The sequence below is a fragment of the Chiloscyllium punctatum genome, chromosome 41 (genome assembly GCF_047496795.1).
Source record: "Chiloscyllium punctatum isolate Juve2018m chromosome 41, sChiPun1.3, whole genome shotgun sequence".
NCBI lineage: Eukaryota > Metazoa > Chordata > Chondrichthyes > Orectolobiformes > Hemiscylliidae > Chiloscyllium > Chiloscyllium punctatum.
In genome coordinates, this window is record NC_092779.1 from 38,481,987 (window position 1) to 38,499,388 (window position 17,402).

General features: G+C 39.5%; 1 protein-coding gene across 12 annotated transcripts in view; it reads right to left on the bottom strand.

Annotated features, from left to right (window-relative positions):
- Positions 1 to 576: 576 nt before the first annotated feature.
- Positions 577 to 17,402, bottom strand: part of tmem108 (transmembrane protein 108) — a 192,818-nt gene continuing 175,992 nt past the window's right edge. For 9 of the 12 annotated variants that reach the window (XM_072560718.1, XM_072560715.1, XM_072560716.1 and 6 more), the window contains 2 exons: positions 7,296 to 7,450; positions 577 to 878 (listed from right to left, as the gene is read on the bottom strand). In XM_072560718.1, the coding sequence (XP_072416819.1) occupies positions 732 to 878; positions 7,296 to 7,450 (302 nt within the window). In that variant the 3' untranslated portion in view covers positions 577 to 731. Of the gene's footprint in view, positions 879 to 7,295; positions 7,451 to 12,157; positions 15,059 to 16,839; positions 17,056 to 17,402 lie in introns of those variants that run through there. The other 3 variants (XM_072560722.1, XR_011955039.1, XM_072560726.1) reach the window with 3 other exon arrangements.

A 17,402-nucleotide genomic window follows, 5' to 3' on the forward strand; every position in this document is an offset into this window, starting at 1 on the left:
CATACAGATGCCACTCCTCAAAGTTCTCAGCTTGCACTTTTAGTCACTTTGCAAGCAAAAATTTAATGACAGTTGTGCATGGCACATCTGATTAGTACCAGATATGTTTCTACGCTTTGCTACCATTGTACCCTGGTCAGTAGTAACCAACAGGAAGGTCCTTTAAATCTTTTTTTTGCCTTCTTAGTATGCAGATTTTCAAAGATAACAACAAAAATTATTTTAATTTCAAAACAGTTATTTTGAAGGGAGGAGACTTTTAAGACTAAATTTGACTTATTGCATTGTGTTTTATATTTGATGGACTACAATAATGTGGCATATGAAGTGCATGGACATATCATCACGATTCAGTTAAAAACACTCCTTATACTGCTCAGTATTTTTAACTTCAGGTTGATAGATCTGTGCATAACCATCTTTATTGTTCTGGTCTAATGCACTGATTACAGTTTTAATTACAAGTTTCCTTAAAATTACAATGTTTTACAAATAAATTCAAAATACTACACTGGTGAAAAACCATGTATTAAAATCCGAAAACAAATCACCAAAAGTAGACAAATAGACCAGAAGTTAAATAGTTATCGGCTGAGAAACTCATTTATTTGATAAAGCAACTTTGTAAATTTTTCTTCAGACATATAAAAATGAACAATGAACATTTGGAAAAATGGTCCATCATTAATTTTGAGGTATATACTTAACACAGGTATCATGGCGACACAGCTTTAGTCAGGTTTCTTTTTCACATGACTACAACTAAGGAAATCTGTGTTCGATGAGAAAATTGTTTCCTGGCAAAAAGGATTGACAAGAACCATTCCAGTGTCTACATAATCACCATTCAGAGGGGATTGAAGTTCAGAAAGATGGTCCTAAAACATAAGAACAAACATTTCTAAATTAGATATCCCGATGCATCATTCCAAATTATGCAGTATTTAATACTGTGATATACTGTCAATTAAAAATCTAGCCTACGGGTGAGCATGTAACCATTGTTGATTTTCATTTTTTTAAAAATGGTTCACTAATTCTTATCTGCTCTGATTTATATTTGACCTCAGATCCAGAGCATTGTTGTTGTCTGTAAATATTTTGCATCAGTGTTTACTGTGGAAAAGGACATGGAAGATATAGAATGTAGGGAAATAGATGGTGACATCTTGAAATAATGTCCACATTACAGAGGACAAAGTGCTGAATGTCTTGAACTGCATAAAAGTGGATAAATCCCCAGGACCTGATCAGGTGTACTCTAGAACGCTGTGGGAAGCTAGGAAAGTTAATGCTGACCCTCTTGCTGAGATATTTATATCATCGATAGACATAGGTGAGGTGTCAGAAGAGTGGAGGTTGGCTATGTGGTGCCACTATATAAGAAAGGTGCTAAGGACAATCCAGGAAACTAAGGACAAGACCAGTCAGCCTGACATTGGTGGTGGGCAAGTTGTTGGAGGGAATCCTGAGGGGCAGGATGTACATGTATTTGGAAAGGCAAGGACTGATAGTCAACATGGCTTTGTGCGTGAGAAATCATGTCTCACAAACTTGATTGAGATTTTTGAAGTAGTAACAGAGAGGATTGATGAGGGCAGAGCGGTAGATGTGGTCTATATGGACTTCATTAAGCGTTCAACAAGGTTCTCGATGGGAGATTGGTTAGCAAGGCTAGATCTCGAAGCGGCATGGTGGTTCAGTGGTTAGCACTGCTGCCTTACAGCTCCAGGGTCGCAGGTTCAATTCCAGCCTGAGGTGACTGTCTGTGTGGAGTTTGCACATTCTCCCTGTGTCTGTGTGGGTTTCCTCTAGGTGGTCTGGTTTCCTCCCATACTCCAAAGATGTGCAGGTTAGGTGAATTGGCCATGCTAAATTGCCCATAGTGTTAGGTACATTAGTCAGAGGGAAATGGGTCGTGGTGCGTTACTCTTCGGAGGGTCAGTGTGGACTTGTTGGGCTGAAGGGCCTGTTTCCACACTAATCTAATCAAATCTTATGAAATACAGGGAGAACTAGCCATTGGGATACAGAACTGGCAGAGAGTGTTGGTGGAGGGTTGTTTTTCAGACTGGAGGCCTGTGACCAGTGGAATGCTACAAGGATTGGTGCTGGATCCACTACTTTTATCATTTATATAAATGATTTGGATGTGAGCATAAGAGATATAGTTAGTAAGTTTGCAGATGACACCAAAATTGGAGGTGTAGTGGACCGCGAAGAAAGTTACCTCGGGTTACAATGGGATCTTGATCAGATGAGACAATGGGCAGAGGAGTGTCAAATGGAGTTTAATTTAGATTGATGCGAGGTGCTGCATTGTGGGAAAGCAAATCTTAGCAGAACTTTATACACTTAATGGTAAGGTTAAGGGAGTGTTGCTGAACAAAAAGACTTTGGAGTGTAGGTTCATAGCTCCTTGAAAGTGGAGTTGCAGGTAGATAGGATAGTGAAGAATGCGTTTGGCATGCTTTCCTTTATCGGTCAGAGTATTGAGTACAGGAGTTGGGACGTTATGTTGTGACTGTACCGGACATTGGAATATTGCGTGCAATTCTGGTCTCCTTCCTATCGGAAAGATGTTGTGAAACTTTAAAGGGTTCAGAAAAGATTTACAAGGATATTGTCAGGTTTGGAGGATTTGAGCTATAGGGAGAGGCCGGACAGGCTGGTGCTGTTTTCCCTGGAGTGTCGAAGGCTGAGGGGTGACCTTATAGAGATTTGCAAAATTATGAGGGGCATGGATAGGATAAATAGACAAAGTCTTTTCCCTGGGGTGGGAGAGTCCAGAACTAGAGGGCATAGATTTAGGGTGAGAGGCAAAAGAAATAAAAGAGACATACGGTAGAATCATAGAAGACGTACAGTGTGGAAACAGGCCCTCTGGTCCAACGAGCCCACACTGCCCCTTCAAAGAGTGACCCACCCAGACCTATTCCCTTACTACTGTAAATTGACCCCAGGCTAATGAACCTAACCTACACATCCCTGAAAACTATGTGCAATTCACCTTGGCCAATTCACCTAACCTGCACATCTTTAGATTGTGAGAGGAAACCGGAGCACCTGGAGGAAACCCATGCAGACATGGGAAAAATGTGCAAACTCCACACAGACAGTTGCCTAAGGCGGGAATTGAAACTGGGATCTTGGCGGTGAGGGAGCAGTCCTAACGACTGAGCCATTGTGCCACTATCTGATACTGGCTTCAAATAAAAAAGAAGCTCCATAAATAATCTCAAAGTTAATCATTAAAGCTGCTCATAAACACAGACGAAAACTCATATACCATGAGTTCAATATTGTTATGTTCAGACCAAATCCTCTTAAAATATTTTAAGAAGGTAGCCCACACCCTATTGTTTTCTTATTTTAAAGGCAAATGTAAAATGCTGTGTTCCAGATGCAATATGACTTGTGAAACTATTTGACATTAAACAAAACACAATTTCATTAAGGTACAACAAAAGAAAGCAACTTGCAATAATTTAACACTACTGGAAGACTTAACAGAATAAAAGATAGAGTAATTATTATTAATTAACTGTTCCAATATGGTAACATCCCATAAACATGCCTCTTGACAGAAAGGCAACTTCAGAAAACAGATTTTGTCTCATATGCAATCTAGCAGCTTATGATCAGAATCCCCAGCTTCGGCTGTAATCGAGAGAGGAAAAATAGCTTTCACTTGCTCAAACCCACAATGGCAACTGCTTAAAACTGAAACTAAAAATAAAATAAAATCTAGAAATCCTGGTCTTTGAGAGCTGGCCACGCCATCCAGGGTGCTTCTATTGTTCCAACTTAAAGAAAACCAAGGCCTCACAAGCTGTTTATTCTATAGGATTTTGTAGACTGCTTGACACCTCTGCCTTAAAACCTCTCTTAAAAAAATTAACCTTCTAAACACCATGGCCTCATCTCACCAATGCCCCCTTAAAACAAACCATCAATATATGAAGATGCCTCCTTCATCACGTAGTTGTGCGTTCTGAAAGCTAGTGCTTCCAATTAAACCTGTTGGACTATAATCTGGTGTTGTGTGATTTTTAACTTTATACACCCCAGTCCAACACTGGCATCTCCAAATCATTTTACAGATGCAGCATTGAAAGCATAATGAAGGCATAAATCAACAAATAATAGCTGCATGTAAAAGGAACACAGCAACAATTATGGTTGACTTTAATCTTCATTTTGCGTGGGTTAATAAAATTGGAAAGGGTAGCTCTCACAAAAAAATTTATAGGGTGCATTAGAGTAGTTTTTAGAGCAATAGGTTAAGGAGACATCGGGAGTCAGGCTACCTTGGATGTAGTAATAAGGCAAGTTGAATAAATGACTACCAAGTGTACTACCAAGTGTATCTACAAGGAAGAAATGATCATAACATGAAATATAGTGTTCAGTTCTAGTCACCTCATTATAGGAAGGATATGAGAGGGTGCAGAGGTTTATCAGGATGCTGCCTGAAAAGTTGAGGGGGCTAGGGATTTTCTCATTGGAGCAAAGAAGGACAAGAGGTGACTTATAAGAGGTGTACAAGATGATGACAGGCATAATTTTAAGGTGATTAGAGGAAGGTTTGGGGACATGTCAAAGGTAGGTTCTTTACACAGTATGGTGGGTGCATGGAATTCACTGCCAGAAGTGGTAGTAGAGTCAGATACATTAGGGACATTTAAGCAACTCTTGGATACACACATGGATGATTGTAAAATGTAGCATAAGTAGGTTAGTTTGATGTCAGAGTAGGAGAAAAGGTCAGCACAACATTGAGGGCTGAAGGGCCTCTATTGTATTGTACTGTTCTATGTTCAACGAAATAATTTAATATTCAGTTTAAGTGTGAGAATCCTAGATCAGAAACTATTGGGTTGAACTAAAATGAAGGGAATTACAATGAAATGATGATAGAGATAGCTGAAGTGAACTGGGCAGATAGATTAACAGAAATGACAGAAAGTAAGCAGTGACAAAAATTTGAGAGGTCATTATCCTTCAGAAAGGAGGAAAGATTCTAAGTTATATTCGATTTGAAATGTTAACTTTGTTTCACTTTCAAAAAATGCTGCCTCACTTGTTGAGTTCCTCCAGCACTCTCTACATTTGTTTCTAACATTTTATTTGCACTGCAACTGCAGGTTAGCCTTCAGTGACTTATTGACATGGACACCAAAGCTCTTGGTACGTCTGCAAACACCAACCTTATATCATTTAAGGAATACTCTGCATATGTTTTCCTCCTACCAAAGTGAATATCCCCATTTTATAATAGTATATTCCATCTGTCATGCTTTTGCCTGTCATACAATTTTCTAAATCGAAAAATTACCTGTGGATGGCACTCCAAAATTTTGACTATCTAATAAATATAAATTGTGAAGTAAAGTTTAAAGAGATTGGACAACTGCAAGTGTGATAAATGATGAACATTATACATTCCCACTGGCTATAAAATCTGGAGTGGCTACAAAATCTGCAGCTTGACATTTTGATTCAGTGATTGAAAACACCACAATTTAACCAAACTGGCTGCAGTGATTGCAACAAAGGTCAGCCAAGTGAACCTCAAAGAAAATTAGTTCTCTGTTTGGGGCTGGTCCATTGAGGGAGCCCTGGCTGATATATATAAGAAGGGGTCTCAAAGATTTTGTTCACTCTGACAACTGGCTCTGAGGAAGCTGCATCAGCATCAAGGACATTCATGTATAAATAAAAGGTGACTTGGTGAGTTATTTCATTGACATTTTGAGGAAAAGTGCTGGGCTCTGAATAAACAGGTGATCAAAAACAACAAATAATGATTTTTTAAAATTTCAAGTTTTGCACTCTGAAGACACGGCAGGGTTTCAAAAAAATCTCCTTTATTTGCCAAATTTACATACTTCTTTCAAAGATATTTCGTAAAAACTAGACAGGAAAGATTTAAAACAGCATATTGTCTAAATGATGAGAGGTTACAGAGCGGTGAGATAAATAGAGATCTGAGTGTCCTAGTGCATGAATCATAATCATGCACATCAGCAAGTAATCAGGAAAGCTAATAAAATATTATGATTTATTGCAATTGGCACTGAATGCAAGAGTATGGAGGTTATTCTAGAGTTATGCAAAGCTTTGGTGCTGCCATATCTGAAGTACTGTGTGTGGAAGTAGTAAGAACTTGGCATACTGCCACATGATGGGATACTTGACTAAGGTAAAATCTTGGCTCTCAGGCTCACAGCTGTAGTGGAAAAATACTGATAAAGATAAAGACTGAGGTTGTGTAATTATAGTTTTTTGAAACACAGGGAGTGTATGTAAACCTCTTTAGTTTCTCTGTCCTTGAGCAACACTGGGAACAAAAGGAGTAACTGCTCCGTGCTTATCTTTATTTTGAATCACTGTATGGGTGCAGAATGAAATCAAAGTTGTTCTGCTTGAGAGAGTGTTGGGAGACAGTGAAGACTATAGCAGCCTCACCTTGAATTCATGAAAAATAAAACTTCTTGAAACAAGTCTTGAAGTCTCAGACTTCCACGACACTGTGTTACAATACAGGTGATCATACTTCTGGATGTATGTTAATGCTTTGGAAGCAGTTCAGAAAAGGTTTACCAGACTAACACCTAGAATAAGTAGATTGACGAAGGGTAGACAGACTAGAAATGTATCCTCAAAAGATTAGAAGAGTCAGAGGTAACTTAATTAAAACATTGATCCTGAGGAGATTTGACTGCGTGGGTACTGAAAACATATTTCTTTTTGCGGAGGAATCTGGAACTAGAATTCATAGGTTAAACATATGGCGGGGATCAATAAAAACATAGATGAGGAAACGCTTTTTTCCCTCAGAGGTTTGTTAGTCTTTGGAATTTCCTTCCCCAAAAAGGCAGTGGATACAGAACCTTTAAGTATTCCTAAGGCACACATAGATAGATTCATGTTTACCAGAGGATAAAAGATCATTGGGAATGTTCAGGAATGTCGAGTTGAGATTAAAATCATATCCACTATGATCTTATTGAATGGCAAGCAGGCTGAAACAGCCGACTGGTCTACTCTTGTTCCTCCTTCGTATATTAGATCAGGACAAAATTGAATTTATTAATCTTGTTCATTAGCTAATGAGAAGGAATGATTCCTGATGAAGAGCTCCTGCTCTTTGGATGCTGCCTGACATGCTGTGCTTTTCCAGCAACACACTCTCAACTTTGATCGCCAGCATCTGCAGACCTCACTGTCTCCTACTTATATTAAGTATCTACTTAACATATAACAATCTTCACTGATTTAGAAAAAAGTACCTCTGATGTTTCAAAAGACTGGATTTCTCTTGGGAGTTCCACAGCATGCCTGTTGAAGTAATCCATAGTGATTGTGTTGTTCCAATAACTTAAATTGGTTTCAGGGTTTGATGGTTTCCTTTTTTTTTGCATACAGCATACTGTAAGTAAAACTGCTGTCAACAGAAAGGAGAAGTTAATTTTACATGAGATGTTTGAGAAGATATGGGAATTTTCATTGATCGATTTGAATGAGTTATGTTAGTTATCACGTTTTAAAACATCTTAACTGTAAGAAACAAATCAAAGAAAACATTGATTAAACATAATCTGGTGGGCAATTAATTCTCTAGTGTACAGGAATGCTAATCCTGTTAAGGTTTCAACACAACCAATAATTCTACACGATGCATTTATTATAACACTTTCAGAAACAGGCCATGGTTGCTTCATGTTTCCAATCTGTTCACATCTTTCTATTTCACCAAGTCCTAAAATTGAGTGACTATTGAAAAGCACTTCCCACTGTCTTTGAAGAATTTCCATATAGTCTATTTTTACTCCAAAGAATGATGATATTGTGGATTTTAAAGTACGAATAATTTAAAGGTGCATATTTGCTTTGAAGCTTTTAACTTAGTTTAAAAGCATTTTTCAAAATGGAGGCATGCAGTTATCCTGGCACCTTTCTGTGTTTTGTTCAAATAATGTCAGGCTCTGCTACCTCCAGAGCTGGTTACAAAGTGTCAATAAAATAGAAAGACCAGAGGATGTTTAACGTTTGAAGACGTCAACTGCTTTAGTCAGGGTAGCAGAAAGATATTTCTCTGGCCGAAGACATTACAGAATGGAGTGTTGCGTCCCTGTCCCTGGTGCCAGAGTCTTGATGAAACGTTATGCCCAAAATGTCAACTCTCTTGCTCCTCAGATGCTGCCTGACCTGGTATGCTTTTTCCAGCGTCACACTTTTATCGAGAGTCAGGGATGTTACTGTATTGTTGTAAGGCATTCTGAAAGGGCTGGATGATAATTTAGAGGTCACATTACGTGTTAGTACCAATGATATCAGCAAAGTGAGGAATGAGATCTCATGACAAGAACCATAGATTAAAAAGCAGGTCCTCATTGATGATAATCTCTGGATTATTCCCAATGCCATGTGTGAGTTCGGAAATAGGAAAATAAAACAAATGAATGTGTCGCTCAAGAGTTGGTGCAAGTGGGAGGGGTTTAAAATCCTGGATTTCTGGGGCTATTTTTGGGGAAGGTGGGACATTTACAAATGGGATAGTCTGCATCTGAACCACATTGGGCAAACATCCTTGGAGGTAGGTTTGTTAGTGCTGTAGGGAGGAGTTTAAACTAGTCTGGCAGGGACAGGGGACGCAGAATACTGATGAAATAGAGGTAAGTCACACAATGGAAAAGGATTCAGTGACGTGTCAAGAGAGTAATGCAAGGCTGGATGGTCATTACTTTAATGCTCAGAGTGTAATGAGTAAGAATGACAAGTTAAAGGCATACATGGAAGTGTGATATTGTTGCCATTACAGAAATGCAGTTGAGGGAAGGTCAACTCAACATTCCAGGATATAGGATCTTTACGCGATATGGAGGAGAGTATAAAAGAAGTGGTGGAATCAACTAAAAAGCACTATTAATTAAGGAGTCAATTACTGGAATAAGAAAAGATGATATTGGAAGGGTCTTCAAACAAGGCTCTGTGGGAATGCATAACTTGGAACGTTAATCGGGCATTCACATTACTGGGAGTAGGCCCCCCCAAAGAGTTAGGGGAAAATAGAAGAGCAAATATGTAGACATTTCACAGAGATGTGTAGCACTAATAATTGGGTAATTATATAAGGATATTTCAACTTTCTTAACGTATGTTGGGGTAGCCCTAGTGTTAAGGATTTAAAGGGGATGAATTTCTTGAAAGGTATCCAGGGGCTTTTTTGGTATTAACATGCAGAAGGCCCAGCAAGTGATGGTGAAGTACAGGATCTATTTCTGGGGACCAAAGCTGGACAAGTGTTCAATGTGCCAGTAGGGGAACAGTTCAGCTATAGTGATAAAACATAATATGGTTCAAATCTCTAATGGACAAGGAGAAAGACGATCTGCAAAAGATGGCTCTGAATTGGGGGAAGGCGGGCTTTATTGATATAAAGCAGGGTCTGGCCAAAGTTGATTGGAAACTGCTCCTTGCGGGTAAGTATAAGGCAGAGCAGTGGAGAGCATTCAAAAAGGACCTGGGGAGAATACAAGTATAACAAGTACTCTTTGGGGGAAATATAGGAGCAATAGGTTCAGGGAACCTTGGATGTCTAGGACAATTCAGGACTGGATGAAGAAGAATAGAAATGCTTCCAGCAAGTCCAAAGGTAGCCATTAAGCTGGGGCCCTAGAGGAGTATTAGAAGTGCAAGAGGGAACTTAAGAATGAAATTACGAGTGCAAAAAGAGTGCATGAAAAAGGACTTGTGAACAGGATTAGAAAGAATCCGAAGCTGTCTTATAAATACATTAAAGTGAAGAGGTTAACCAGGGAAAGAGTTGGTCCCATTAGGGACCAAGGGGGCAAACCATGCAAAGCCACAGGATTTTGAAGAGGTGTTAAATGAATGCTGTTCTTCAATCTTAACTCTGTAAGCTGGGAATGTGGGCCGAGAAATGGAAAATGGAATTTAATTTAGATAAATAGACAGGCAACTGTCTGTGTGGAGTTTGCACGTTCTCCCTGTGACTGCGTGAGTTTCCTCCGGGTGCTTTGGTTTCCTCCCACAGTCCAAAAATGTGCAGGTTAGGTGAATTGGCCATGCTAAATTGCCCGTAGTGTTAGGTGAGGGGGTAAATGTAGGGGAATGAGTCTGGGTGGGTTGCTCTTTGGAGGGTCAGTGTGGGCTTGTTGGGCTGAATGGCCTGTTTCCACACTGTAAGTAATCTAATCTAATCTAATCTAAATTTGAGGTTTGGCATTTTGGAAAGTCAAATCAAGGTAGGAGTTTCATAGTGAATAGTGGGGCCTTAAGGATTGCAGTAGAACAGAAGGACCTTGGAGTTCAGGTGCACAGTTCTCTGAAAGTGGAGTCACAGGTAGACTGGGCAGTGAAGGAGGCTTTTGGCATCATCAGTCAGGCCACTGAATATCAAAGTTGGGAAGTTATGTTGCAGTTGTACAGGACGTTGGTGAGGCTGTACTTGATGTATTGTGTTCAGTTTTGGTCACCTTGCTATAGGAAAGATGTTACTAAACTGGAAAGATTGCAGAAGAAATTTAGAAGTATGTTGCCAGGACTCAATGGTCTGAGTTAAAGGGAGACATTTTTTTCTTTAGCGTGTAAGAGACTGAGGGGGGGAACCTATGAAAGTGTATAAGATCATACGAGACATGGATACGTGAATGCATTCAGTCTTTTTTCCAGGGTTGGAGAATCGTGGATGAGAGGGCATCAGTTTAAGGTAATTAGAGAAACAGTAAAAGGAAGCCTGAAGAGCAACCTTTTTACATAGAGGGTGGTAAACCTATGGAATATGCTGCCAACAGAAGTTATTGAGGTAGGTATATTAACAACATTTAAAAGGCATTTGGACAGATACATGGATATGAAAGGTTTAGAATGATATCCAAGTCCAAGTCCAAGGAAATGGTGTCAGTGTAGGTGACATTTTGGTCAGCATGGACCAGTTTGGGGCTCTATAAATCTATGATTTTATAACAGTGGTAGGGATATTATTAGAAAAAAAATATCTGAAGCAAAGAATTAATGTCCATTGGAAAAAGCATGGGTTACATGGCTGTGTCAAAGGGAAGTTCAATTGATGTAGTTTAATTGGATTTTAATAAAAGTTTTGACAAGGTACCACATGGAAGACTGATTCAGAAGGTTAAAGCCCATGGGATTGAGGAAAATCTGAACGGAAGGATCAGAAATTGGCTTACGTACTGGTGGAAAATTTTTTGAGTGAATGGAAGCTGGTGTCCAGCTGTGTGGTACAAAGGGAAGTATATACATAAATGTTTTAGATGAACATATAGGGGAAACCTTAAACAAGTTTGTAAATGACACCAAGATCAGTTGGATGGTTAACAGTGAAGAACATGGTTGAAAGATACAGGAAGACACAGATGGGTTGGTCAAATGGTCAGAACAGTGGCAGATAGTATTGATACCTGGTAAGTGCAAGGTGATGCACTTTGGAAGAAGAAACACGATTAGGAACATTTAATTAATGACAGAACACTGGATATCTCAGAGGAATAGAGGGATCTAGGGAAAACAAAAACAGAAATTGGAAAATCTCAGAATGTCTTGCAGCATCTGTGGAGATAAATCAGAGTTAACATTTATGGTCTCATGAGCTTTATTCAGAACAGAGGGGATTTGAGAAAAGATGCCTTTTCACTCAGAGGGTGGTAGAAATCTGGAATGAAATGTCTGGGAAGGTAATGGAGGCTAGAAACCTTATCACCTTTAAAAAAATTTGGATGAACACTTGAAATATCATAACATTGAAGGATATGGGGCAAATGTAGGAAATTGGAATTAGCATCCCTTTAGTAGTAGTTATTGTTGGCGCAGACTCAATGGACCAAAGGGCTCCTTATCTGAGGAAGGAAGCTCTGACTGTGGGTGTGTGCAAAGAAGATTCCTGGGAGGGAAGAGAGACTGGATTGGTTAGGACTATATTCCATGGAGTTCAGAAAAATGAGGCGGGGATGTTATGGATCTCCCTATAAAATTCGAAAAGTACTAGACAGAGTAAATGCAGGAATTAGATTACTTACAGTGTGGAAACATGCCCTTTAGCCCAACAAATCCACACCGACGCTTCAAAGACCAACCCACCCAGACCCATTCCCCTACATTTGCCCCTTCACCTAATACTGCAGCAATTTAGCATGGCCAATTCATCTAACCTGCACATTTTTGGACTGTGGGAGGAAAGCAGTGCATCCAAAGAAAACCCACGGAGACAAGGGGAGAATGTGCAAACTCCACACAGTCACCCGAGGCTGGAATTGAACCCCTGCCCCTGGCGCTGTGAGGCACTGAGTTACTATGCTGCCACAATACAACAGACTGTTTTATATTGAATTCAAAGTTTACCACTTGCCATAGTGGGGGATTTGAACTCATACCCCCAGAATATTAGCTGAGATCTCTGGTTTACTGGTCCAGTGACATTAACACTATTCAATCAACCCCATCCTTCTTTCGGGCTAAGTGACAACAGGTTACTGATTTGGATGATCACCTATGATCATACTGAATGGCAGAGCAACACAGAAGTCTGAATAGTGTTATGACAGGGGTAAACCCTCCTGCTTAATTTAAACCAGCAGCACTTATCCCATGCAGTAATCTGTGAAAATTCGAGAGGCCTAGAACTATTTGCTAGTTGCTAGCTATGAAGAAAGTAGTTTAGGTTTATTTTCATTAGAAAAAAGGAGATTGAGGGGGGACCTGATTGAGGTTTATAAAATCATGAAGGGTATAGACAGAGTGGATAGAGACAAGCTTTTCCCCAGGGTGAAGGATTCAATAATGAGAGGTCATGCTTTCAAGGTGAGAGGTGGAAAGTTTAAGGGGGATACAGCGGCAAGTACTTGACATAGAGGGTGGTGGGTGTTTGGAACGCATTGCCAGCAGAGGTGGTAGAGTCAGGCACAGTAGTTTCATTTAAGATGTGTCTGGAGCAGAGGGATACAGATGCTTAGGAATTAACCGACAGGTTTAGACATTACATTTTGATCAGCTCAGGCTTAGAGGGCTGAAGGGCCTGTTCCTGGGCTGTAAACTTTCTTTGTTCTTTGTATTAAAAGTAAAGATTAACAGCTTTATTTCTTAAAGTAAATCAGAGAATAATTAACTAACAACTACTTACAACGCCTTCCTCTAACCTATCTTATGCCTTCCCTTCTATAATACTAGTCTGATAAACACCCCCCAGATTAAGATTTACTTCAAAATTTAAGTTTTCAAATCCACCCAGCTGTCGAATATTCTATTTGAAACTTCCTGTGTCTTCTTTTCTTCTTCTTAGGGATTATGCTTCACAGGTCACTGATCGATAAAGGTACATTTAAGAGAGCTATTCTCCAGGCAGTCTGCAGATATCATTGGCTTGGCAGTTCTCCTCCCAACTGTTCAATTTTCCCTGGTCTTATACCCCCAAAGCGTTGTATTGTGTCATTGGCTTTTAAAATTATCAATATACTGATTCAAAGTGGATTGGGGTTTGGTATTTTTCAGGATATAATTTAAACTGATTGTCCTAATTCAAATCTGTTTTGTCAATTCCAGGCAACCAAGCTAATCTAGCTTTCGACCAACTGTTGCATTGTTACCTTATTCTGAATAAGGTAGTTCTGGCAGCTTTTAACACTCTTAAAGGTACAGTACACCCACATCTTCATAACACCGCCCCCTTAAGAAAAATGAACCATCATAATGAAAAGATGACTTTTTAAATTTTTTTTTTAAATACATTACCTTAACATACAGATAACTTTAATCTAGGTTCACCTTAACTTCTTCCCATATAACATTAAATAAAGACAAATCTCATCTAAACTATCAGTTAAATCCGTGATAACGCATCTGCGATTACATTCGTACAAGCAGCAACATGTACGATTTTAAAATTAAAAGTCTGTAACATAAGAATCCAACGAAATAGTCTTATTCTTGTCTTTAAAGTGTTCTAAGAATGTAAGTGGATTGTGATCCATGTGCACAACTGTCTACGACACATTGTTCGTGACATGCACATTAAAATGTTGTAAGGCCAGTACCAAACTCAATAGTTCTTTTCCAATTGTGGAGTATTTCTTCTGATGGATGTTGATCTTCTTCAAAAAGTAACCAACTGGCAGTTCAATTCCATCCTCATCAATTTGTAGGAGTACAGCTCCAACTCCAATGTCACTGGTGGAGTTTGATGGTGACTTTAAAAGCTTTTGAAATGTTTGGTGTAGTTAAAACTGGTTTGGTGGTTAATATCAATTTCAAATGGCCGAATGCCTCCTGGCATGGCTCCGTGCATCAAAACTTTGTGTTTTTCTTCAGCAAATCAGTAAACAGTGTCACTACACTACTGAAGTTTGGAACAGACTTCCGATAGAATCTGCTGAGTCCTAAGAATTGAAGCACGTGTTTCTTTGAGGTTGTTCATGGAAATTCCTCGATGGATTTCTTCTTTGCATTCCATGGGGTCAACCTTCCATGACCAATGTTATGTCCCAAGAATACCACCTCTGCTTTCTCGAATTCTGTTTTATTTATCACCAGTTTTGTTTCTCATAGTCATTCAAACAGCTCTGCCAATTGTACTATGCGATCTTTCCAGGACTTAACTAAAGATCACTACACCATCCAAATAGACTGCAGAGTTTGTTAACCCAGCCACAAATCTGTTCATGAGTCTTTGGAATGTGGCGGTTGTGTGCTTCATTCCAAAGGGCAACACTTTAAACTGATATAGCCCATTCGGGGTCACAAACACAGAAATTTCTTTTGTCGCCTCTGATAAAGGTACCTGCCAGTAACCATACATAATGTCTAACTTGGTGATGTAACTAGCTTGTCCGACTCTCTCAACACAGTCCTCCAATTGGATATGAGTTTGATTCTGTAACGCCATTGACTTTCCAATAATCCATGCAGAGTCGTTGAGTCCCATCTGGTTTGGGAACTAAGATTTGGCGAACTTCACTCGGTCTGGCTTGATTCGATGATGTCCTCGTTGAGCATGGCCTCCACTTCCATCTGGACCTGTCTAGCTTTGAAAGGATTAAGCCGATAGGGGTGTTGTTTTATCAGAGCAGTATTCCCTACATCTACTTCATGTACAAGAGCATTAGTCTTCCTGTCTGATTCTTACATATGTCCACATGCTATGGTAATAATTCTTTCAACTGCGTTCTATGCTCTGACTAACCTATCCCACTTCTCAAGAAAGTCTTCATTTTTTCAATCTATTTTGAGGTATATCAAAAGCCACAATATCTAGATTTGATTGCTCATTCTGTGGGGCAGTGACTCTCACATTTCTCCAGTTCTTTCTCTCTAGTATAATACAGTTTAAATATGTTCACATGACATACCCAATACCCTATGTTCCTATCTGGCAACTGGATATGTGGGTGCATTGCTCCCACCTCTCCACTGGAGGCTGTCATCAGGTTTGAGGTGATCTTGTTGTTGCTCTTTATGGTGCAAGTCTGGCCCATTTCCTGAGGCTGTGCTGTAGCAGTCACCTCGCTATCTTCTATTTCATTTGGAGATCAAAGATGGATCAAGTCCACAAGGACATCATGCACTAATTTCTGAATGGAGATGGGTGAGGGGCAGAACATTTCCAGGAAGGCCCTCATCCTGATGGCTGCTTTCATGTGCAGCTGCATCTAGCTGTGATTAGACTTTTGGTCTGCAAGCACCAAGTGTCACTAATGCTCAGGTTTACCTGTCCCATTGTTACAGAGGATGGTTCTAGTAATGTTGCTGCAGAATGTAGACAATGAAACTAGGAGCAGGGGTAAGACACTCAGCCCTTCACACCTGCTCCACCATTCACTATGATCATGGCTGATCCTCATCCTAAATGTCATACTCTCACTTTCTCCTATACCCCTTGATGCCTTTTATACCTAAAACTTTATCAGTCCCTTTCATTAATATACTCAGTGTCATGACTTCCATAGCCTTCTCTGGAAGTTAATTCCAAAGGGTGACCACTGGAAATTTCTTTATCTTAGTCCTAAAAGGTCCATCTCATTTCCTAAGATTGGAATTCTTGACTTTAAACTCTCAAACTAGATAAATGTTCATCTTACATCAAATTTGTCTAGCCCTGTTAGTGTTTTGCATATTTCAATCAGATCCTCTCTCAGTCTTCTAAATTCTCATGAATAGAGATCCAGTCGAGCCACGTTCTCTTCATGGAACAGTCCTGCCATTCCAAATAATATTCTAGTGAACCTCTGTTGCATTCCCTCTTTGGTCGGGAGACTAATATTGCATGCAATATTCCAGCTGTAGTATAAAGGCCCTTTATAATTTCAGTAAGACACGCTCTTTCTGAACTTAAATCTTCGTGCAACAAAGGCGAACATTGCATTTTCTTGCTTGACATACATGTTTACTTTTATTGAGTAGTATACAAGGACATCCAGATCCCTTTGTACATCAATGTTTTCAAATATATTACCATTTAAAAACTTTCCCTTTATGCTTTTCACATTTATAACTTCATATTTGTCCAATTATATGGCATGTAATATGCATTTGCCCACACACAACTATTCTAGATCACACTGAAGCCTCCTGGCATCCTCTTCACAACTCACAATTCGATCTAGCTTTGTAGGGTCAGCAAAATTGGAAATATTGCATTTGATTCCCTTATTCAATATATATATATAGTGAGTAGATCCTGATGGTACCCCATTAATAGATGTCTGCTGCCTAAAAAGAGACCCATTTATTCCTACTCTCTGTTTTGCTGAAAATAGGTGGACTAAACTGGACTAAACTGGAAAGGTTTGTGCAGGAAATTACCTTTGATTCACAAATCTAGTAGACACTCTTAATGTCCTCAAGGCACTGAAGGAAAAGTAAGAGGTCAATCCATCAGACAGTTCCCTGAGCACACTGTCAAAATAATTTGGCAGAATGTCTCATTGTCAGAAGTATCCAAAAAGTTGCTTCACCTGGACTCACAGTGCTACTGTACACTGCCCTCATGATGGCTGTGGTGATGAAGAGACTTTGCTTCTAGAAAAAGATGCAATGGCTTTTGTCAAAGTTAATCCCCAGCAACTCTGTCACATAAAACTGTACTCTATGGGTTGTTGCCTGTAATGGCAACAAGATCTAGAAGAGGGCCCTGTGATCAGCAAGTCTGCAGATGACACAAAGATTGGTGGAGTGGCAGAAAGCATAAAGGGCTGTCAGAGAATACAGGAGGATATACATAGGCTGGGGAGTTAGGTGGAAAAGTGGCAGATGGCTTTCAATCCAGACAAATGTGAGGTGATGCATTTAGGCAACATTTAGGTCTAATTTGAGAGCGAATTATACAATGAATGGAAGAGCTTTGGGAAAAGTTGATGGGCAGAGAG